This window comes from Cyrtonyx montezumae, unplaced genomic scaffold (assembly GCF_038088225.1).
Source record: "Cyrtonyx montezumae isolate F1298 unplaced genomic scaffold, pur_monq_1.0 scaffold_8, whole genome shotgun sequence".
In the NCBI taxonomy this organism is placed as follows: Eukaryota; Metazoa; Chordata; class Aves; order Galliformes; family Odontophoridae; genus Cyrtonyx; species Cyrtonyx montezumae.
The window spans coordinates 81,297,384-81,322,668 of NW_027072089.1; the positions used below are offsets into that span (position 1 = coordinate 81,297,384).

The 25,285-nt window shown below is 37.1% G+C and overlaps 1 protein-coding gene and 1 long non-coding RNA gene across 2 annotated transcripts in view; both read right to left on the reverse strand.

Moving 5' to 3' along the window:
* The window catches only part of LOC136058885 (uncharacterized), an 83,025-nt gene extending 74,608 nt beyond the window's left edge, over positions 1-8,417 (reverse strand). The window contains exons 1-3 of the mRNA XM_065752669.1: positions 8,331-8,417; positions 7,959-8,098; positions 5,890-6,104 (exon numbers count right to left, since the gene is read on the reverse strand). Of these exons, the coding sequence (XP_065608741.1) occupies positions 5,890-6,104; positions 7,959-8,098; positions 8,331-8,417 (442 nt within the window). The remainder of the gene's footprint in view (positions 1-5,889; positions 6,105-7,958; positions 8,099-8,330) is intronic.
* Positions 8,418-15,320: 6,903 nt separating this feature from the next.
* On the reverse strand, positions 15,321-23,497 carry LOC136059128 (uncharacterized). Its single transcript, XR_010623193.1, has 3 exons — positions 23,412-23,497; positions 19,484-19,645; positions 15,321-15,400 (listed from the first exon to the last, which is right to left on the reverse strand). It is a non-coding gene; the product is annotated as an uncharacterized LOC136059128 (long non-coding RNA).
* Between the last annotated feature and the right edge of the window lie 1,788 nt (positions 23,498-25,285).

Consider the following 25,285-nt stretch of genomic DNA (forward strand, 5'->3'; position numbering starts at 1 on the left):
TCTGTACTCAATAGGATCCAAAGTGTGGTACCCACTTTGCTACTAATGCACATGTATAAGTCCCACTTATTTACTGTAGTGCCTTGGAGATGTAACAGTTTGCTATGTAATGCACCTATTATTTTTATTCAATCTATTCATTAGAAATGACCATGTAGGGCACATTCACAGCTTTTTCATCAGTAATGTCATTTTTTCTAGTTCATGAGAACAAAACGTGTATTAAATGACAACCACCACATCTCTTTTTACCCAATGCAGCACATACAGCTTACAAAGTCTTTAAACTTCTTTTGAGACTGAAGAAAGTGAAAAGCAATTCAGTTATGTCAAAAAGTGCTTTTGTGCTGAGCAGGAGATAAGGCAAAATGGTTTGAAATATTTATGAAGCAGGTAATACCCTGAGAGGCCCTTCAACTGCCCTGGTGGCAAAGGCACCAATCATTTTGGGAGTCCAGGCTGCTCAGCAACTGGAAGCTCAACATTCCCAGTATTTAAGAGAAATGAACAATTTCAGGTATTAAAGCCCTATTCCATCACCATAACCAGCTTTCCCTCAACTATTGTTATCTTTCACCAAAAAGGAATCCTCTAAAAGGGAGGAAGAGAGGGAAATATAAGCCGCTTGGCAGAGAATTGTAAAGCTGCCCTCCCATAAAGGGACAGGGCAAACTTGTCTGCTCCAGCACTGGGGAACATTTGCCTTCTCATCCTGCTCCATTATATACAATCACACCGCAACTACACAAGTTCCTTGCCAAGAGCTCTATGAAACTTGATTTTATTAATGAAGTTACACAAGGACTGAGCTTACTGCTCCTTTCTGACAGAGAACATTAGTGCCAGTAGAAAAAAAAACCTCACTGACACCATCAGTAAGTGGTTACTCACTGATCACTCAACTCTCACTGCCTGCTGCTGCTGAGGGACGTATATCAACAGTTTCTCCTCCCCACTGCTAGGATGCCACCTCTAAGCTAGTAAAATTCCACAAATCCATAAACTGCAGGGGGAGGGGCAGCAGCTGCCAACTCACCTCACCATCCTGAACATATAAATAAAATCAATTTCAAGCATAATAGTGATGAATAAATACTTGCTATATTAAATGTTCCTGTCACTACTGTAATATCAAACGTGGGCAAAATCCACTATGAGCATAGATGCTAGATGTCTTTACAAAAGTGTTCTGTAAAAGATAGTTCTGAATAGACTTGTATTTCCTTAGCATGTATTTCTGGTAATACCAAATGCTGGGTAAATCAGGAAAATGGGAGAGTTGGAGCTAGAAGAGAACCCTGATGATGTTAAATTAATGAAGGTTATAGCTACAAATATTTAAGCAAATTATGACCGGAGGAAACAGACAATTTATTGCATATTAAGATAGATGCCCGCTCTCTCTCTGACACCACTGGACATGAGGGCAACCATGTTTCTAATAGTCTAATCTGTGAATCCACCTTTGTAGATTTACAAACTCCGTATTACATTCAAATATCTTATGTTCTTACACCTGTTAAATTACCTGAACTCTGGCAGAGAGAAAGCAGACTCACCATGCTCATACATTCCAATTTGTCTTCATGCAGCTTGGCCCTCTCCATTTACACCAGTGTCTCAGCAAGTTTTACACCTTATTTATCATTCACCCTTTACTTGCACCAGCTTACACACCACAATGCCCCCATACAGATATACTGTTCTTCACTGACACCAGACTGCAAGGGAATACAGCCTCTTTCTACATGTCTGCAGTTCATTCAATTTTGCCAATGTATGAAAGGAAGCAAATGAAAAGAAGCATCAGATGCCTTGAGAGACATCATAGAAAAGAAACTGTAACTGTATTTCAATTTAGTCATATAGACAAGGCACTATGTACAAAGTAAACCTTTACTACAACAAGCTAAGCTAGCCCATGCAGGGCTACTACAAGGCTAAAAATAAAGGAAAAACTTCACAGAAAAATATACCAGTCTAACACAAAAACTCAATCTGCAAAATTGCAAGAATATGCACCAACATAAACACTGATCTGATGTCTGAATGTGTGTGTGGAGGGAAAAAAATAGTGACCTGCATTCTGCTGTGACTCGCCTGCAGAACTCCTCTGGACAATTCAGAATCAGGACTGATTCTGGTGGCAACCTGTGCTCACGTGGCCAAAGCACACCATTTTTAGGAAGGTCATATCAAATATTTGAAATATAAAAAAAAAAAACAACAGTAGGGCTTCCAATTCCTTTAAACATTTGAAGTTTGACTTACCTTTAAATCAGAATCTTGAAAAATAACAGTTTCCAATTCAGAATGGAAGTAGAAATAATGAATTAGGTTTCCCAGAAATTAGTGAGAAGCACTTTCTTAAAGTGATTTTTAAACAACTAGACCTTTATAAAGCAAGGGATAAAAAGCCAATTTCCTTTTCAAAAAGAAAGTTGAATGTCCACTCTTAATGACAATATTTTATATATAGTGCATGAAGCAGGTTGTACTAGGACAGCTATAAAAAACAGTAAAATTTGACCTTTGGTCTTAGGTAAATGTTACATATTTGAGTAAAAGGTTGCATTTATAGGCAGCCACACCATTCTTTTTTATTTTAATGAAATCTTTCAAAGAGCTCAAGGGAGATTCTACAAAAAACTTTTTAAACATGCAACACTAATTTTGACCAAATTTTAAACACTTAGACAAGGATTCTCCTCCAACATTTAATTCATCATCATTTTACTCAGTGTAGACTCAATCTATTCTGTTCACGTGACATAAACAACAAGCAGTTTCACTGGAACAAGGCAAACCATATGTGAAGGTGCTTTAGAAAGCACAACAGGGAATACACCAAGCAAAGAAGCATCTGCATTTATTTCAATGTCAAATCACATGAGTGTTATAAATGCAAAGTTTATTGTTTGTATTAAAAAACAACTTTACTATATTGTGCTGCTTAGAGTTAACCCTTCCTGTCCCTCAGTGTACTCATGAATTTGTCTAAAAAACACCAAAGGGCTACAAGTGCAGTGTCGCAAATTGCTCATCAGCTCCATCTGCCTTGCCTGAGCTGATACATGCCACCAAGTACATGCTGTTCTCCCCCATCCCACCCATCTCACACCAAGACTGCTCCTGATTGCTAGAAGTCAGAAACAATGCTTGATCCAAGCCCAGGTATTAAAGGTGTGAGCATGTAAATCTAGGTAGATTTATTTTCTACTGATGTTCAGGATGCTATCTGATCCTGCTTTAGAAATACACCATCTAGCCTGCTCTTGAGTTACCTGGGGGCAATACATGGCTGTGACCCTGAGTGGGAGTGCCCTGCCATAAACTGCTTTTACAGAAGCTGGACAGAGTCAGCTTAACACATTTGGAGCAGGGGAGAAAGAATTTCAAAGCAACATTTAGCCTCAGTCTGAGCTACAGGCACATTGTTTCAAAGCTAATTGCATGGAGACAGAGGATGATAGTTGCTTTATATTAGTGTACAAAATTAACCCTTAAGAGCTGTATTTGATGATACGTCCGTTGTAATTGAAGCTGCTAGTTCATTATTTGCGTGTGAGGTCAAGTTGAAGATTCCTGGAGTCCCAGACAGCACGATATTGTTTGAGGGTATTGAAAAAGATAACAGCTCTTGCAGTTTGGGTAGTCTTTTTCTAACTCAAATACAACTGCACATCAAAAGCAGTGTTAAAATGCTGAAGTGCTGAAATTATTTCTCCCATCTGTAGTTATTATCCACTTTCAGAAAATCTGCCTTTACAGTGACAAATAGCCATGAAGAACTTCTTTCCTCAGGGAATTGAAGAATGAGCAGCCAGAAAGCTCCTGACAGAAGGTTTGGGGCTGCGAGGGCTAAAACTCATCCAAACATTTTCTCTCTCAAGCTTATAGATTTCACCTAATTTAGACAATAGCCACCAAAACAAAACATTCTGCTGTAGGCTGTGCAGGCTTTTTGTTATAGAAAGGCCAACTGCAGAGAGAAAGATGCTCAACAAAGCTGTGGTGGGATGCCAGGTCCTGTAGGTAGCTCTATAGCAACACCTGCAAAGCCTCCCTGGGGCTGATCACACCAGCTGTGCCCACTTCCCTTTAATAGGTGATCACACACACGTGTTGTCTTAACCTGCTCTTTCTCTTTGTACAGGTTGGGCTCATCCCCCTCCATTCAGTGGATGTAAGCAAAGCCTGCTGCTTTCAGCAAGGATGAATCTGGGCACAGTGGAAGAGCTGCTCAGGCAGGCTGCAAGATTGAAGTTGAAGGCTACGGGCTTCTGGAGCCAGAATAATCTTTTAGTTACATGTGCATATAATGCCCACTATAAGGAGGGTTGACTATGGCCTACGGTTGTGAGACACCACTGTCAGATTAATCTGAATGGAAAAGGACAAGCATACTGCAACAATAGGGGAAAAAAATCCACAATTATCACAAAAATATTTGTGATCACAAAAGAATATTTTGCTCATGCTCTCTAATCTCCCCCTTGGAAGGCCCTACAAAAAAAGACAAGAGAGGGTAAAGAAGAGAGAAAGAAAGGAAAAATGTCAGAAGAGGCTTAGGAGGAAAAAAAAAAAAAAGACTGAGACAGACTGCATACTTTTAACTTGTCACAGTACAACACTAGCTTTTAATTAATACAGTGTATATACAGCTTTGAAGACTGTTGGTTGTACAGTATTTTATGATAAAAACATTTTATAGGATTTTGTAAAATAACCTGCCCCAATAAATGATTTACCAGCTGCAATAAAAGATCAAGGAAATTGCTCAGATTGTATCTTGGAACATCTAAAACTCTGAAGTTTATGGAGATCTAAGCTGCCCCCAGATCTACAGTCCTCTTAAAATTTTTGTAGTAGCTAATTATCTTGCATTGCATTTTTTAAGAGGTAGCAATCCTAGAGGAGAGGAAGGTCTGGAAACAGACAAAGAGGAGTTGATGCTCTTTGATGGAGAAAGTAGGAGAAAAGGAAGGAGAAAATACAGACAGAAGTAAACAACAACTGGAACCTCAGACTAGCAGGTTAGCAAATGCAGCTAACAACTTATACAGTATTTGATACGCCTTCAAATACACAAAGAAACTGAATTAACTCTCAGTTAAATGATTAAGGACACATACATTACATGACATGTTAACTATACTATCTACATTACTTTATCAAAAATTGAGTGATTTGTTTTCCCATTCTTTTCCTTTCTGGTAAAGGTGACATTTTACCACTACTGAGACAGAAAGCAAAGAAACACTCTAAATTATGTTTAGTTCTAACCACATGGGACCTTCGCATCAGAAATGAATAAGTAAATAAAGCAAGCACCAGCATTTGTTTCAAAGAGGATAGCAGAGACAGTAAATAGAATAGTATATTGAAATAATAAAATACTAGCCTCGGTTGTCTTCACTGTCCATGTGAAGAGTGCCTAACAGCCTTTGTTTTAAACTAGTAATACACAACTTTCACCCTGAAACAGATAAAGCCCCAGAATTCCCGATTTCCCTCTGGAAACCACAGCAAATCATAGAATTATAGAATGATTACAGTTGGTAAAGATGTCTAAAATCATCTAATCCAACCATCTACCTACCACCAGTATTATCCACTAACACATAGCCTTAAGTACCACTTCTATGTATTTCCTGAACACCTTCAGGGGTAGTGACCCCACCACCTCCCTGGGCACCCCATTTCAGTGCCTCAGTGCTCCTTCAGACAGTAAGTTTCTTGTAGTAACCAAACTGAACCTTCCTTGACAAAACTTGAGGCCACTACCTCTCACTCTATTGTAACACAAGAAAAAGCACAGCAATGACAGCAGAGTAGCAAGGTCCCAGACTACAGCAACAGGAAAAAAAAAAAAAAAAAGTTGCTTACCTTCAGAAAGCCTTGGATATTCATGAATCTCCAACAAGAGACCCTTATCTCCACTGACAAACCTTAAATGAAATCTGGGAATGGGTGGATCCCGGCTCCACCCCTTCTGGTCACTCAGGTGCACTGCTTGCATCTGAGCTCCCCTGGGCTGGCCCTGCCTTCTTACCAGGTGCTCAATCACTGGTTCAAGCTGTGACTTAGCATTTCCAATACACCTATCAAGAAGACAGTGTCCTCATCAGCATTAAGCTCCATATCTATATTCTCCTCAACAGGGGCAGAGGAAAATGTAAAATGAAAAGGGGGAAGAGACACATTTTTCTCTTTATTCCCACATCAGATTGCAAGGTGCGTACCAGCTTAGGCAAATGGCTGTTCTTTCAGGGGCACCTCATGGTATTGCAGAGGCCCCTAGCTCCAATGCCCTGGATAGTGGTCAGAAAACAATATGTGCTCTAGGAATATGTCCTTGCTTAGGAAGTGTGGATTTGGACTCACTTTCCCACACTTTTAAGCTGAACAACTTTGGAGAAATATCATTGCTGCCCAGTTGCTGATTTAGAACATTAATTGGATCACCATAACTTCTGCAAGAAACAGAAGAGTGACTCTAAAGTTCACTAACACAAAAATCAAGCACCATGAGTTTGAAATTACTGATTTGGTTAATTTAATTTGGAAATTGAGACAAGTAAAATAAAATAGTGAGAGCTGGCAAGGATATTTGGATGAACACTGATATTCTGAAATCTGTTCTTAAATTATGGTCAGGATAAGAGTCCAAAGGAACAATGGCGGTCTAATTTTATGACTGTGTGCTATTTTTCCACTTTCTTCTTGCCTCGTACAGTCCTGAGGGCTGACCTCCTCTAGGGACTGGTTCAGATTTCTATAGTGAAAATACACCTTTTTTCTTCAGGGTCTTTACCTAACTTCCTGCCGACCTTTCAAGGAACAAAGTGGCAAATGAGAACAGAGAATAAGAGGGTGTTCTCAGGACTAGCAATGCTGGAGGATGCTTGACTTGCCTAATTAAATAATCCTATATTTTTTTATAGAGAAATCGTTTGAAACCAAACTTTTAAGATATTCACCTTGCACTGATGTTCATTTTCTGGATTCTCTCCTTAAGAGAGAAAAGAATAGGTGCCAGAGATGTACAATATGACTGGGTTTTCAAAACTGTTTTTTCAAAACTCAATACTGAGCTATGTGAAAGACTAATTTCATTTCATGAAGGACTGAGTCTTCACCATTTTCTGCTAATTATGAATAACTGTCCTAATATTGCAAATACCTAGAAAAAAATAGGAAAAATAAAGTACAAGAAATATTTAATTTTGATGTAGCCATTTTAATTTCCTTTTAATTTGTCTTTTTATGTATTTCTGCATATATGTATTTTATAATAAAAAAATACTGTTTAAAACAACATTTGAGAAAGGTATTGTATTGATCTTAAAACATTAAAACAAGATTTTTCTAGAAGTCTTTAATTTCTTATAAAAATGCTTTGCCAAAATTGAGTTTTAAAAAAGCAATGCAACAATTTCATAGTTTCATTCTGTTGATCAGCTTCACTCATACTTAGTGGTAAGGAATAGAAGAAAACTCAGTTCATTTGTTGCTTATAAATGCTAGAAATTTCTTACCTCGTAACCTCATCTCAGAAGCGGAAATAACATATCTTCCTTACTTTAAAATCATTTGGAAAACAAAAATTAATTATTCTTTATAAGGTTCCATTGAGAAGGAATGTACAAGAAAATCAGTATTTCTATAATCCAGGCAGGGCATGCATATTGTAAATAATGCCAGAGGTAGCAGTAAACAAAGAGAAGAAAATGAAATACTTAATATTTACCCGAATAAATAGCATACATAACACAAGTTACGTGGAAAAATAGCATATGATGACAAAGTTACAACTTGCATGTACAAAGGCAGACTTTGCAGGTTGGTCTTGCAGCTTTATAATATTCATCTGAATTTAGATACCTCTATATATTGCAATAACAACAAAGCATACTTTTGGGTTCTGAAGCTATTTGGTGACTGAGATTACTTACCACACAGAAAAAGTATATTTCTCTAACTCCTCCAAGTAAAAATTGTTCTCTGAAGATGCTTTACATTCTTCTAGGCTTGTGTTGTTCATAGCAATTGATTTTTCTTGATAGTGTTCTTCATGTGGGTTATTCCAGTTGAACTTTAAATGAAAAGAAAAATAAATTAGAATAGTAAGGTCTACAGTTGGGCACAGTAATGAAGTATGCCAGTTTCACCCTGCCTCAAACTTCTGAGTTGAATACCTGATTACAATTCTATACATTCCTTTTGAACATCTGCAAGTAATGTATTTATATCATCTGAAATGGAGTAACAAACATAAACTGATGGGTTCTTTTGAAATATTGAAGCCTATCCTCAAATTCCTGTACCAAAACAGAAAGCGCAGCTGCATATTTTTCACTGTTCACAGGAGCGTTTTTAGCCAGTGTATCACAGCGTAGACAATTATTTGCCATCACTTGATTCAGCACTGCACTGCATCTTTCACATGCCCTGGTTTCAGCCCAGATAGTGCCAATTTCACATCAGTGTATGGTCGTTGTAGTGATGGGTGTACATCCAGGGTCAGGCTTTGTGGGGCAGAGCTACTGTCATGATGGCGTGGGGCAGAAGGTGGCCACAGAGAGAGCTGTGCTCATGGGCTGTGAGTTGGACGCATCTGCTCTACCTGCTCATTTTTCCCTGTGTTGTACATCATATATTTTCAGCATAAAAATTTGGACAACCACACAGTAAAGCATACGGAAGGAACTGATCTGAGAAGGAAATTACCACTATTTGGCCTCTTTCCTTTTCCTTTTTTATAAGTGGGTTAGCTCTCAGCTGGACCCATTGTGATCCAGGCCGCCTTCACTGATGCCAGCATGAGAGAGGATAAAGATGGGAAAGTACTGCTGTAAGATACCATTGCCTCAAAGTTTGCTGATGAACATGTCCGAACATGTCCAAGCAAGTCCTGGGCAAGGGTTGCATAATCCTTTGTCTAAGGGACAAGCAGATGGGCATGTCTTTCATATCTTTCCTGTTGCTCGCCTTCCCTTCCCCATGACCTTTATTGGTATCAGTTTCCACCTTCCTCTTCCCCATCTCCCTGGTCAATATTGGAAATTAAACTGGTCGGACCAAAATTTGAACCATTGCTTCTTAATCTCGCGCCGGGTATGCACATAATCTAAGAACCTCGTCTCCCTCCTTTATATTGGAATATGACAACTGCATCTTTCAGTTTAATACAAAGTACAGTTTTAATCCATGCTTATCTTTGGAATTATAAGGCTTTTATTGAAACTCAATGGTTTAGCAGTAGTGTCACCTTTCTCTGAAGTGAACAGCAGGTTCCTTGTGCGCTTAGCATTAACTGACCCTAGTCAGATGACACATCATTTCCACCACGAGATATTATAAGGTCATAATTTATCAAACAGACATCCAGCAGGAGACAACAAAGCTACCTAATAACACATTCCTAGGAACAACAGAAAATTCTGTGAAGGGTTTGCCAGGTGTTTGATGCCTCCATGATCCAAACTAGATGAGCCTGTATAAACTACATATCACAGAAGACAAGCTAAATGACTTAAGGACCCTTTTGATCTTAGCATATATGACCATTGTAATGAACAAAATATCCAGTTTTGTTCTGTAGATCTCAAGAATATATTTCCATGGAACACAGCTTTAGCATTAGAAGTAGCCATTTCACTATATATTTTGTTGATTATGAGAACTACAAGAAATTACTTTTTTAAAGAGTTAAACGTATTTATCTAAAAGGCACATTTGTAATCTGAAGCTTGGATTGCATAGACTCCAGCTACATTTTAAATTTGAATTTAAGGCTTATAGACATAACAGACAGAGGTCCATATCCATGCCTACATAATGCTAATCATGGTTATCAGTAAATACGATACAATCATATTTTCAGCGGTCACTGGAAAAGCTGCCACAAGCAATGGAATATATTGCCGAAAAGTGATTCTGTGGAAATAGGAATAGTTAAGGCAGACCAGAAGTAAGTAGCATGCTCAAAGCTGTTTTTAAATACTAACACCAGGCAGCTACAGATAGCACTGCACTTTCACCTAGCCACACGACTTAACTAATGCCCTAGAAAAAGTCAAGGATTCGTTTTTGGTAGTGTGTGCAAAGTACCTTGCTTACATTGACACGGTCTCCATGCAACTAGCCCTTGTGGAAAATACATATAAAAACATTATTTAAGACATAAATCTCAAAGGTGTTGGAAGGTATGACTGCAGTTCTACGAGACTGTTCGATCTTGGTTGAAGAATGAAAGCAGGAGCTCACTTACATGTATGGGAATGAGACTAAAGCCGCATTTACTTCTCATGGAATTCAATGACCAGCAGCACTGTGTCCTTTGTGGCCACCATTTAATATCTTGAATACACGCAAATGTGTGCATGATTATTGCCCAGGAAATTAAGTTGTCACTAATGTACATCACTTGGAAGATACTCGGTGGAAGACTATGTACCTCTGTAGCATAGAAGATTTGGGGGAGCAGGAGGAACACCTTTGTTTTTGCTGATATATTCTACTTTTCCAAAAACAGTGAGACCCCAAGGTCCAACGTTTGTGGCTGGTGTGTTGTGTGCTGTTTTATTCTAATAAAAATCTACTTATGGAAGGAAAAGGGAAAGCTGAGGGGAATAATCCACTTCATGATTTGTCATCTTTCCCCTTATATCTGCCTTTTGTTACATTAGTTTGCAATTGTGTCCAATTTATGAGTGTTGAGTGAAATTATTTTAGAAGACAGTTTCAGTTCCAGAGTTACAAGTAGACCCAAATGACATAATTCAGATCAAGTGTTTAAATCCTGAACATGATAAAACACAGATCTCTTTGAACATTAGGATTCAGTCATCCCATTAAAAGAGAGGGGCTCTTAAAACCTTTGAAATTGGATTTCACATGCTCACGTTTCTTTTGTGCAGAACAATTCTCATACGACACACAGTTCAGAAATCTATTTAAACACGTCAGTAACTGAAAGCTTGTGAGTCATTTCACTGAGTCCAAAGGGGTTAGACAATACTGAATCACCCTTGAGCTAACACACCTTGCTGAAACCAGGTCACTTTAATGTGGCTTTGAGAGTTAGCCATGGCTGAGGTTCCTATAAGAGCATGGCATTTTGTTCAAAGGCAGTGTGCTATTATGGGATTGTAGGAAATGAATTTCACTCTGCCACTCCCATGGGTTGGGTTGCGTTGCCCATTACACCCACTCCATCAGTACTTAAATTGGTCTCCTATAGATATAAGACTACACACACACACACACACACACACGTGCACATCAGTTTGCAGCTGTTTATATATAATTCTGATTTCTCCAAATTGTCCTTTCCTCACCAATGAAACAACATGAAAATTTAGTCATTTGAAATGCAGGGAATTTCCTGTTGCCCGATCAGGTTTTGCTCATGAATATTTATATGCAGATCATCATCAATTATGAAAAGACAGTATTAAAGTCAAAGCTGCACCAATACTTTCCAGCTATGAGGCATTTGTGCCCACATACGTATACATATTAATATAGATTGTGAGTACTCTGAGTAGTGATTAACCATGATGACTTCATTCCAAGGACAACTAAAATTGTTTAAAATGTTTCAGAGTAGACCTAGAATGAGGGTGAGATGAATTTCCAGAATTGTTATTTTGAATATTAACATTTGAAGCCATATTTCATACATAGCTACTGTGGAGCAACAGTTACAGAGAAAACTGGCATCCTCCCTTGGAAAATATCTAAATTAGATCCAAAATGCATTAATTATGTACTTGAATAGGAATAAGAATACAAAATATGATATACTGGTAAGGTTCTTCTGCACAAGGAAGTGTGGGCTGGAAGGTTATAGATATTTTGTCCTTAAATATTGCTGAATTATTGCTGCAGTGCAGCCTTTATCAACCTGCTGTTGTCTGATTATTGGGTGGTCTTTCCTCATCGACTTTTGAATTTTTTTTTTCAGTTTGTTAGTTTGCTTGCTTGCTTGCTTGCTTTGTTGGATCATGTTTGGTTTTGCTGAGAGAGTTTAGCTCTTTTTAGATCAACACAGAAGGCTGAAAAACTGCTGGCCATACAAAAACTTATGGTAGCCATAGTGAAATCCACAGCGGTAAAGAAAACCAGCAACTACAGTGCACACATTATTCCCAAATGGCACCAGTGGAAGCTCCAATGACTTCACTATACACTGAGGGGAGGATGTGATGCTCAGAACAAACCTAATACCTTGTGGTGCACTCCTTGGTTGTCCTTCAGCTGAAGCAAGCCACAGTGCTCATCTGTGTAGCCACAGCAATTCTGGTAAAAATCATTCTCTGTAAAAAAAAGAAATTAAAAAAAATAAAGGATGAATATTTATATTGGTATGGGAGACAAAGTTCTGAAAATGAAGGAACTGGTTTTTATTCCCTCTTCCATCACAATCCTGAGTGACTCCAAGTAGGTGACTTCTTTCCCTCTGTGTGCTAGTTATATACAGGTTGTTTGTTCTCTCCTGCCTTCCAGAACTGTTAGAAAGATAGATGCATAAAAGATTTCAAATTCAGTTGTGCGGGAAATACTGATTGTATGAAGACCATAGGGGAAAAAAATAAGTAGAAAAAGAAATAGAAGACACAAGAACAATAGTGAAGAATATTTTAAACACTCCCAAATGTGGTCATCTGTAAAGAGAAAAAAGTTTGTTCCCTCTCATGGGCATGATTGTGGATTGAGAATGTCGCTGAATAAGGCATAGAGATCAGAAATATTCATGCTTTTAAGTGATATTTGCTAAGGCAGTGTGTTCGTTGAACTTCAGAAAAGCAATGACCTGTAGTGCAAACAAAAATATGCTCCTGCATCAGAGCAAGAAGTGGTGAGAAGGAAATAAATCTCTGCATCTAATTTCTTAATATATGACACAAAGAAGATAAGTCAAAACATACTTAACGACTACTTCACCTTTTTTTCCCCAGTTAGCTCCACTTCCCCCTAAATAAAATGCAGTCAAGAATATTTAAAACTGCAACAGAGAAGATCTGCTCTTAATTATTTTAGCTGTACACATACAATATAAGCATACACAATGTTACAGTTTGTGTATACACTCATGGATATATATACTGATGAATATAAATGCTTAGCATTCATAGTGGATGAGATAATCACAGGTATTTACATCATCTGAGTCTACTGAAATCAGTGAAACTGAATAAACTGCAGCTACCGGATAAGTCACACTGGTACACAGATGTGGTATACATAATTGGAATCTTTTCCACATACTCTATATATGTGCTAGATGTATGAAGCCACACACACATACTGAAATATAAGCATACCTTTGAAAAGATGGTTACTGTGGTTTTCTTTGTTGTGTATTTGGTTTTTTCATTTTGGCTTACTGAGATCGTTTCCAAACAGCTTTGCTGAAATAATGAAGACTGTGACAATGTTTTTGCAGACAAATGAACAAAGAAATAATTACCTTGGTCAAAAGAATAGCACAAGACCTTGCTCAAAAAGAAAACAATATTCCAAATTTAAGAAATGGGACGGAGAAGGAATTCCAGTTTGTTGTTTAATCATTACATGCTCTTGTGGTTTATTTGTAAGGCTTTGAATGTTGTCCTCTTGCTATACTAGTGAGCTCATTACTTTAATTCCACATAGATTTCTCTGAACAATTTTTGCTAAGTAAAAACATAATGTAATTCTTCAACGGCTGTAACAGTAAGAAGCTGTTCAAATTAAAGATCAATAAAAAGTACAGAAAAAAAAATCTGTATGAAAATAAATAAATAAAGGAGGCGATGGCAAATGCTTGCAATTAGACAGGATGAAAAATCTAAAAAGAAATTAAATTTAGTTGTAATACATTTCCCATTCTTTTCTTCATGAAAATTACTACTGAAGTGGGTTTTTTTTCTGTAATTTAAATGTTAAGCTGCCAGATGTGTGTCTCATGCTTGAAGAGTTGAAGCTTTGCATTATTTAGCATATTAAGATTCACAGAATTTAAAAAAGGGCTCCCTTATTGCCTGGAGGTTCTAATTAAGTAAACCTTAGCCTGGTACATTTAAAACTTGCAATACAAGAGATTTTGCTTCCCTTTTTTTCTCTGCAGCCAAGTCTCATCAATATAATAAATATGGAAAATACTTAAGATGATATAATTTTTCTTTGGCTTGAGGAATTAAACCTATCTATTATTTTAAGAAGTTTTTAATAGAAGCCAGCAATCAGAAAGACATCTAAAGACCCCAGTCTACTTTTAATCATAGGAGTTGCTCTTAGTGTGTAGGAAATGTGTCTTATAAAACTGAGCCATGGATAAATTGTTTATTTCACATTCACAAAATGAAGCAGTCCTGAGAAAGAACAGAGATTCACACAGTTCTTCATTATTAAATTGCATTTTACTTTTTTTTATAACTTGCTATAATTGACCACAGAAAACTAATAAATCATTAACTAGCTATGCTATCAGCAATTCATTCACTGAAGTAGTCACAGTGGCTGCATCAGAAACTGTAGTAACATAGAAATTCCTTTGACATGCAATAGCCATAAATCATACCTTAAATATAGGTTTGTTTGGTTTTGGTTTTTTTTGCCATTTTAGAAAATGTCAGAAGTGTCAACTTTGTCCAGATATAGCACTTCACAGTGACTATTTTAGTAAATTGACTTAAAATACATTTTGTTCCCTGACAAGAGAACATAATGCTATTCAGGATAAAAATGAACAACCTGAAGAAGAAAAAATAGCATTATGTAAGAATGATCAAGGATAGATATCATACCTATGAAGAAGATCGAACAGCAAGATAATAGATTGATTTGAAAGTCAATAAACATATGCATAAGAATCAAAAAGTCTGATCATACCAGGGCCTGCAAAGACAATAAAAACCTTAATACAACCTTAACGCTTCACACTACACATTTGTATAAATCAAACAAGAAAAATTAGATGCCATTTTTACCCATCATGGTGGAATGGGCACAATGTAACACATGGATTTGAGAAGGACCAGTGAGATAAATTTTATTTCCAGACCTTGACAATGCTAAAGGCAGTCTTATTTCTTGGTAGTATTAAGTTTCCAAGAGATTTTAGTTGCTGCATAGCTTGTGCTATGGTGGAAGTTATTCTTTTTGATTATGTCTTCTGTAACAGGTACTGTGGTGTAATAGGAATGAGTCAGTGGAGTCAAACTCCAGAAATTTGGAGGGCTACAGTAAGTTTTGGGATTTGTTGAAGAGTTTCTCTCAGGCTTACTCTAGCCTGGTCCTCTGGTCCTAGGAACTGATGGAACAATGTTTCCCCATGTGCATGCCCAAAGGGTACCTTGTTGCTTAGCTTCACCCTGTGGAGTCCAGTTCTTGTGATCCTGAGATCACTCTGTGATATGAACCAAAGAACAGCAAGTGGGAAAGATCATCAGTTTCAAAAATGCTCTTAAGAACTTAAGTGCAAGTGTAGACATAGTCAATGTTCTTTTTATTGCAGTTACTATCACCATGAAATGGAGCATCTCAAATTTTGAAAAAAGTGAATGAAAAGAAACAGGACATTCAAAACTAGTTAATTATCTTACATTGGTTTAGTTCAAAATATTTTTGCCTTATTCTGAGGCAGTGTAGAGAAGGATGAAGGGCACTCCAGTCTGAGGGCTACAGCTGTCTTGGTAAGGAAAAAAGAATTTTACAATGGTGCCATCGAGAAGTGGGATAGTAGACACAGACAACTCCAGCTTGGTTGAATTACAGCAGATAAATAGAAAACAAAAAAATCCAATCTGGACTCTCTCCCCAGTTACGCCCTGTCCTGTGGGAAATTAAATAACGTGGTAAGTGTTGGAAAAAGGGAAGAATTACATGGATTGCATAACTGTAAGTGGGAGCTGAATTTGATCCTATCTGCAAGAATCACCCCAATCCTTTACACTGTCCATCTCAAAGAAAAAGGCCAGTGAAGAAGGGAAAAGTTCAGATATCTGAGACTCAACCTGCACAAAAAGAAAAAAAAAGGAAATGCAAGTAACTCTAATTTTAAAACATAACTTTTTTCCCTTTTAAGTGTCACCCGTGAGGAACTTACCAATGAGAGTAGGTCTTGGGGTTTTTGTTTTAGGCAATTACTTTGTATCTGCATATAACACTTATGTATAATAAAACAGTGTATTAAAAGGGATGAGAATCATGTTGCAGTATAATGAGAAATATTACAAGTAAGACTCAGTGGATTTCACAAAATTGTTTCAGAAGTGGCTGTAAGCATAAATACAATCCTCTCAACAGAATCATTTCTCAACTACACAAGTATGTTTTAACAAATAAACTCTTTCCAAACAACACAATAAAAGTAGAATGAAGCTGTCTCTTCTTGGTTGTTTGCTTTGCTGTTGTTGTTGTTTGTTTTTATATGGAGGGGACAACATAACATGTTCTGAATACAACCCTGAACTTTACCTGCAAGTGTACTTACTCCTAGGTTAGTTTGAATGCACTCTTTATTAAGTGTTATTCTAGAGCACTGTTCAGACAGATTTTTTGATGTCATGAAAGGATGCAGTTCACTTGCAATATTTTTCCACAAATGTGGAGAGAGTTACAAATTAGTTTATAAATATGCTCAGACAAAATTTGGTTAATTTGCACATTAACCAGAAGAATTCTTCTGAACTGGTAGATTTGGAAATCAGAGGTTAAAACTCATCCCGGATATATTACAGAAAGATGGTAGAGCATGGGGTTGAAGAAGATTGTTTTTAAACAGACCAATAATGATAGGACAAGGGGAAACATTTAGAATTATAACAGTTGAGATTTACTTTGGATGTGGGAAGAAATTCTTTACCCACTGAGTGACAAGACACCAGCACAGGCTTCCCAGAGAAGCTGTGGATGCCCCATCTCTGGAGGCACTCAAAGCCAAGTTGGATGGGGCCCTGGGCAGGGGGTTGGAACTGAGTGGGCTTTGAGGTCCCTTCCAACCCAAGCCATTCTGTGACTCTGTGAAGGAACAACAGATCTGATGTCAATCTCCAGAAATGTACAGAATGCAACCTTTTTGTGACAAGTTGACTAACAGTATATATGAAATATATTTTACATGTTTCAAGGGTATTTACCGTGGTACATGAATAACTGAGGGCTCTGAAAAAAGAGATCAAGCTTCATATGAGAGGAAGGCTGGGGAGCTAGTGCATGCCAGAATGAGTGCTGGTGGGAAGGAAAATGCAGGCACTGTTGACGCTCCAAATTAAACATAAGTTAGAGCATAAATTCTAGTTTATGTGTGGTTCTGCAGAAATTATCTGGGGATTTCAAAATGAAGTATTTCCTCCTCTCTATTTCTGAGTACAGATACAGAGTCTAATAGTTATATTACTGACAATTTTTCATCATAAAAAAATGTACATTCTGAAACCAAAGTTTTGCTTTAAATTAATATGTAATAGACACAGCAAATATCAGAAATTGAACTCATCAAGAAAAATTTCTGTTGACTTGTGAATAAAAATAAGCAAAAAAATTTTTTACCTACTTCAAATTCAGGGATGCTTTTAGAGGACTGCTAGTAGTTCAGGCAGACTTCCTATTATACCACATCTGCTCTTAAAATTCTCAGTAAGTGACAGCACTATTTCTTCTCATAGAGTACACCAGGCCAGATCCTTTGATAATGCAAAATAACTTTGTTTGAATCTAACCTTCCTTCAATCAAAGTTGTACTAATTTATTTCCTATCATAATCAGACCAGATCTTTAACTACATTGCTTCAGGGTATTTGTGAGACACCCTCTTGAATTGAAAACATGATCCCAAAAATGCTTTATTTAGCTAAATTCCAAGTAACACTAATTTGAATAAAAAATCAACACAGTGATTTTTTACCTAGATAAATACTGGTCATGGGGATAGGAGGAAGAGGGCAGAAGGAATAGCTGTCTACTTGCATGGCTAATAACTACTTTTTGAGACATATACTCTAAATGTGGAATCATCCAAATGTTGGCAAGGACAAAAAACAAAATTGAAGCTGCCAAAAAACAAATGTCAAAATGCAATTCAATATTATTTATTACAATTCTGTATATACAGGTTATTCCTATTTAAAATGCTGTATTCCAAGCAGCTTTGTACAACTAATGTGTAAATGAACAAAATTAACTTCAAAGTCAAATCCCCTAAAGTAAATAATGGAAAAGAATATATAAGCTAGAGATGTGATTACATTCTTGGAAGGACCAACATCTAGAAAAGACGTTAGTTTAAGACATGTTAACAAACTGTTCTTATTAGGAGGTGTGTTGAAATGTTTGCTACTTTTCTTTCTGTAAATTGGTTAACCTGCTATCACCATTTAATATAAATTGTCACCAGCTCTGTATTCTCATTCTTATGTATCTATGATGGTCAATATCCATATTCAATGTTTATAAATCCCTACTAAGTGATACTGTACTAACTCCTACCTCTGCTTGTACTCACTTAACATGAGCTATTCAATGCATGTACCAATAACTGCAAACACAATAGTCCTAAAATTCTTGGGCAGTAAACAAACACCTCCAAAGAAATTGTTTTTGAACTACGTTTCATGGGTTTCTCTAACAGGAAAACTGCCACATCATCTGCCTTGATGATTTGAGAAAGACTAAAAGCTACTGCACTTTCAGCTCTCTCTACACTCCAAGAGTGTGAGGATCATCCTTTCTGTAAAATGAAAAGTGTCCCTTGCTTCGTAGTGCATAGGAAAGCCATGAGAGGTGGGTATATCTGCAGGCCTCAGTTGTGGGGCACCACTGATAATCTGGGTACCACCAGATCCCCATTCCCTAGTGAATCTGCCTCTAGCCATTGTAACATCTCAGTTCAACAAAGGACGTAGGGGCTGTAGTACCCCATTCTAAGATACATGTTTTACCTGAGATAAAAAAATAACATTGTGACTTGTCAGGTCTTTGCCTTCAAAAGAAATCCCACGTCCTAGAAACAAATGTTATCTGATTCATACAGACAGGCACTCTTATTTAATTCACTTCTGCACAATTAATAAAGCATAGTGCTATTAATATGGTGGAGGGAAAAAAAATCTTCCCATGTGTCTAACAACTTGTTGTGATCTGTGGATATAAATGACCAAATAAAATGAAAGGATGTAAAAATGTCACGGAAACACCAGTCCTAATCTAACGTTGTCAATGCACTCCACACACACCTTGTAATTGCTAACACATTTGGCCTACTAATACATTTTAGACAGAGGAGCCCACCACTTCTGTACCTTCTCACCTAAGCTGCTTTTGATCCCTCACAATTGATTTAAACTCTTCCATCACTTCCTTTGCCTAGTGAAATAATTACAAGATGGTATCGCAGGGCAAGGGGGAAGGGAAACAAGGGTATTTACACACATGCCAAGCAGATCTATTCACAAATTTTGAGTAAATTAAACAATGCAATAAAAGTCCTAACCTGCTGGAAGCATTTTAAGCTCTTCTCTTTTCCTCCCAGCTTCTTCTGGCACATAAACTTCTCCTCCTTTTGCAGCATTCAACTGCTTTTCTACTTCCTTTACAACAGTGGGAATACTTCCCTTATGGGTGTCAGGATCTTTCGTGGAGGTCAGAGGTTGCCCTGCAGAGGAAATGACAAGCTGCGAAATGTAAAAGAACAATTCCTTCCACATGTTTTCTTGCTCCAGGAGCAGTAAGTGGTTGTCGGCTAGCATCATGATGGGATGGGCCAGGCTTCTGCCTAGCAGCTCTGTCAAGACTAATTTACAATTAAAGACCTGTGCAACTGTTTAAAGCTTTGCAACTCCAGCGAGTTTCAATGACTGCTGAAGCCAAGTGGTACAAAGCAATGCTACTTTAGCAGCCAGGCAAGCAAAAGGAAGAGAGAAAAAAATGCTCTAACTTCTATTTTAAATTGATAAACTGTATACATGAAAACGATTCTTCAATATAACATTTATTTCCATTATAAGGTCATTCTTTGGGAAGCGGGAAAAAAATATAAAATCAGCTGCTTTTATTTTTCTTCTGGTTGATAAATGTGGCACATGAACCAACAGCAAGACAGCAACCTTCATAAAGGGAGGGAAAAATAAAGTTCATGAAAAAACAGAGCTGATTGTTCATTATATGTATTATATATTATGTGTGTGTATATATATGTATACATGCATTATATATACAGAAAATATGTGTATTTATAACCGCTCTTGAAGAGTTGAGTTGCTTTTTTCTTTGGTCTCCCATAGTATAGTAGAGCAGGTGGGAATGAGAGATATGCAGAATTCTCACTACCTGCTGTCATTATCACCACTTCCGATGGACACAAATAGGTGCTTTTATGCCAAGTCAGAGGAAGAGCACGAACAAAAATAAAGCATTTGGAAGCATGTTCCCAACAGGTGTAGAGCAAAACTTTCTAAATGGATCTGAACTAGAAAACAAGTATGAGGGTTCTGTCCAGCTTCTATGCTGAGGTTGAAAGAGCTAGCACTCTTCCAAACATGTCTGAGTTACACCTCCCTTTTGCTCACTGAATCCCTTTATCTATGGGTGCTAAAGTCCAGAGGGATCTTGCTGTGAATTTCACACTGATAAAGAGCAGTCTCTTGAAGTATTTGTATGTTTAGTGTTTCATATGGAGATAAACATTTCTGAATAAGATTGCATGAATTTAGAAGACTGGATTAAATCAATGTGCATATGAAGGCAGTGTTTCTGGTACCTGCATCAAATTTTCCTACCTATCTACTAACACTGTTACCACCTTCCACACAATATTTAAAGAATTCCAGTGAGAAGAAGTCATTTATTTATTTATTGACAAAGCCTGCTGATTCTGTAATGATGCAATACAACACAAGCTTTTCTTAAAAAAACAAAAAGGAGAGTGGTCATGGAAACAGAAGTCAACATCATCCATGAATCTCACGTGGAATAACTCTTCATAAGTATGGATAAAAGGTATGGTTTAGACTAAGAGACACACCAGGTCTTGAGGTACAGTGGAGGTACAGTGGGAGATGTAGATAACATTAGGTGGCATTCCCCTGCATGGTACAATGGAAGAGAAATCTTAAGCATCAGGGAAGGGCCATACCTCATTCAATATTGGTCTATGGCTGAAAAGAATAATACAGTCTGCAGTTAATGGAAGTAATATGAAGGTGCTGTCTTAAACTTCAAAATCAAGACAAATTTGATGTAAAGGTTAAAACCATCTCCTAACCCGCTCTATTTTGCTTATATGTTGCAACACCACATATGGTATTGATATGTAAGATTACTCACTATTTAGACTACTGCAGTAGGGTGAGTTACAGAGCACCAGTCTTCATTTAGACTGTTCTTACTTCTTCTGGTTTTTGTCTCAATCTTAATGTCACTTTAACAAAGCTCTCTTTTTTTTCCTGCTTTTGGTGGTTTAACAGATATAATACAGTATTTATAGAGCATATCAATGTGCGACAGCTTGCCACAGATCATAAACACATTTTTCTGTTGGAAATGTTGAAGTCGTGATTTTTCACCACGTGATCCCCAGTTCCCTAAGGTTCATTCCTTTAATTGTAAATAGCCAGAAAGTCATCAAGCTAGCGTTTAATAAACTTTTAATTTGAAATGGATTACCACATGTTGTGTTTGTTTACCCATTATTAAATCTCTTAGCAACATATCACCAGCAGAAACAGCATACTGTAGCACCGCATAGATACATTAAAAAACAAACCCATGGGGGATATTAGCAGCTAATAATATCTTTAAAGAAGGCTCCAAGAAAAATAAATAAATATAAACAATACCAGAATTTACTCCTAGAAACTTTGTTATTGTAAATCTGTGTGGCATGGAAACTGCAGATCTTCCATAATTAGCTTATCATTTCAGAAGACATACTAATGCTCTTTCTCAGTTCTTAGACCTGCATCTTCTTGGTCTTCTCAACCTAAATTTCCCAAGTTTTTATTTATTTCCAAAATTGTGACCTATTTAGTTGCAACATCCTCGTGCATGTCTATGTGCATATAAAGACTGATGGTAGGACAAAATTATAAGGGAGAGTCTGCTATAATAAAAGCTCATCCATAACTCTTCACCATTGAGAAAAATCGGCTGCAACTCCATCTTTTGGATCTGACATTCATGAGTTAGTCTGGAATCTAGAGAAAGAAGCTCCTTAGCAAACACGTAGAAGGTACATGGTGACAGAAAGGACCATACTTCTCAGGACAACATGTATTTACGTCTCTGTTGTTCTAAAACCATTCTGATTACAGTGTAGTTACTGCTTAGCTTAACTGTGTTGTAGGGCAAACATCATTATCTTTCTCTCCTAAAATCATCTCTCTCTCTCTAAAAATACATCTGCTGGCCTTTTTCATGTTATACCTCCAACCTGAGTTGCTCATTTACCACACTGAATGATTACTGCTTATCTGCTCTCCTCTTTTTCTTCCAGCATCCTCCCCTTTCTCCTCCCACAACTTCTGTCATGCATTACTGCTGTTGACCTCAGATATCTGAGGAACCTCTATCCTTAAGAACTAATTCTCTCTTTAATATCTGCACATAATATTCACATAGTCGCTACAACCTGTGGGTTGGCTGCAACTTTCAGTTCATTAAACAAATGGGAATATAGGCAAGTCCATAAGCCAGCCATTATTGTCCCTTGCAGTCAGACTCCACATATTGAAAGTAAAAACCCAATAACAATGCCCTGCCTGTCATTCTTCCCAGTTCTGTATTTCTAAGGGAAGAGGATAACTAATTTGGGAGGTACCATCACAATATGATCAATTATATCTTCAATTTAGCTACCTCAGAAGACTCATAGAGGCCAGAGAGGATGCTCAGTCTGAACGGAACATTCAGCAGTTTTCTAAGAAAGCTTCCAGGGAGGTCTGCTGCACACAAGCAAATGATAATTTGTCTTTCCTATGGGTTACCACTTGATTGAATCTTAATGGAATTTCATAGGAGTAGCATAAGGCATGACTCTGATGCCAGAACTATCTCCTTGCCAAATTTGAAGTCCCTGTTCTAGCCTAGGGAGGTGCTAGAGTTCTTCCAAAAATAATTAGACAAAAAATATTGACTTTTACTACTGTGACTTTCCAAGCATTATTCAGCCTCAAGCAGACGTCAGCATGGAAAGTTTCATCTTCAGCAATGAGGTTGGTTTAAATTGTTCACAACTGAAAATAAAGTTAAGCAATCTTAATAAAAAGAATCATTATATTCCTGCTATAACACATGCTGTACCAATATCCAAATGAGGAAAATCTGGCTTGACAAGAACAGTAATGACTAGCTAGCACTGAAATGAAGCCATGTGTTGCTCCAATAAAAGCCTGAATATAGATGTGAAAGTGTTAAATCATCACCTTGTGGTCCAGGATGTTTAACCTTCTCTGAAGCACCATTCTTTTCAGCAGTGCTTGAATACATGAGAAATATAGGTGGGAGATGAAGATGCATATCACGCTCATTTTGCTTATCCGATTCTGGTGGCAGTTTAATTATCTGTTAAGAAAAAGAATACATTAACATAAGCAGTTCAGTATTCCACAAACCAAAACGTATAAACATACACTATTTGTGAACTCTAAAAATCCAAGAAGCTGATTATTAGGATGTTAAAACTTTCTTGCTTCTCCACGCTCAGTTTACTACATGTTTTTCTCCTATCATTTTTTTACATGCATCTTCCCCATGCTTACAGGTTAAAGTGGACACCCCAGTTAATGATGACTCATAATCCAAATTCTGAATCATCTGCAAAAGTGTAGATTCTCTGGATCATTCAATCATCCAAGCTATGATATTTATGCACTGGGTTGAAAGAATAATTTTCACAGCTTTGGGGTCCTTTTCCCTACTTCCATTACATTGACTCCTCTGTTGCCTTTTCCTAGCTTATCTGAGGTATACTCTTTGCATGAATTCTTATTTCTTTGCATGATCCTGAAGATATTTTCACTTCCTTTTACTCTCAATTGACCTAAAAATGAAGATTGTTTAAAAACCACCATTACAAGAAATTAAAAAATGAATAATTGCATTTTATTTTAAGCGATCCAGATGTTAGAATAAGATGGATTCAAAATTCATATCTCCTGGCAATTTTTCCTCAACTATAAAAGAGGTATAAGTTTGAGGTATCGTTACAATTCTGAATATGGGAATGTATTTCTATTACAAATAACACTCTTAATCTGCACTATGAGAAATTAAGTTTCCGCTGAAAAGGAACTCTTAATTCAAGCCCATTTTAAATAAAGTCATATGAAAACTGCCACATCTGAGTTACGTCTAATACCTATTTAAAAGTAAGGTTTCTATTACATCAGAACCTTGTTTGTTATTAGGGGATCCCTGACATAAGTGCAATGAGATCATAAAGAACAATATTGTTTTGTATCATGCATAACTGCAAAAAAACCTCTGAGCTTCACTAAAAATGTGGCAGCAATTCACATCTCCTGGTGATGGGCTCAGATCTTTTGATCCTACTTCGATCCAATTACTTAACTTATTTCAAATAATCTTAAAGTTTGGCTTTACAGAGATTTACAGAAATCACTATTTTCAGTTGAGAGTTGGAGATGTATGTCATGTTCCTTTTCTTTATATGCCAGGTAAGTGTTTTGGTAAACTGCTTTTTAGAAAGACGGTCTCACGCATAGCAGAAAAATAAATAAATAAATAAATAGATGAATGAACAAACAAACCCCACAAGATTGATTCAATGGAAGTTATTACACCAAAAGGACAAATTCTTATATACAAACCTGAAAGTAGAGATTGCACAACCAATGGTCCAAATCTTGAGAAATTAAATTTTCTATTTTTTTGAATCTGTCAACTTTAGAATTGTAATGGCCTCTGAGGAAAGGACATTTAAACTTTCCCTCCAAAATATTAAAATTGTTGTCACATAAAGGAAAAACTCCCCATCCCACTTCTTGGTCAATCCAGGTACAGTTTCCACGAAGAAGGAAGAGTTCAAAGAGTACCACCATGCCTGGCTTCACAGCCTTTCTAGGTGGTAGAACCTACCAAACAAGGAAAATGAAAGACTTGTTTTAAAAACATCACAAGAGAGATAGTATTCTTTTATCACATAACACTCTACAAACATCGTATCTTTGAACTACAAGGGCTGATCTGAAAGTAATGCCTACTATTTTATTTTGTTGCCCTGTGACATCAGAGGCAAATGTTGGTGAGATGGCTGTAGAGGTTAAATATTCCAGCT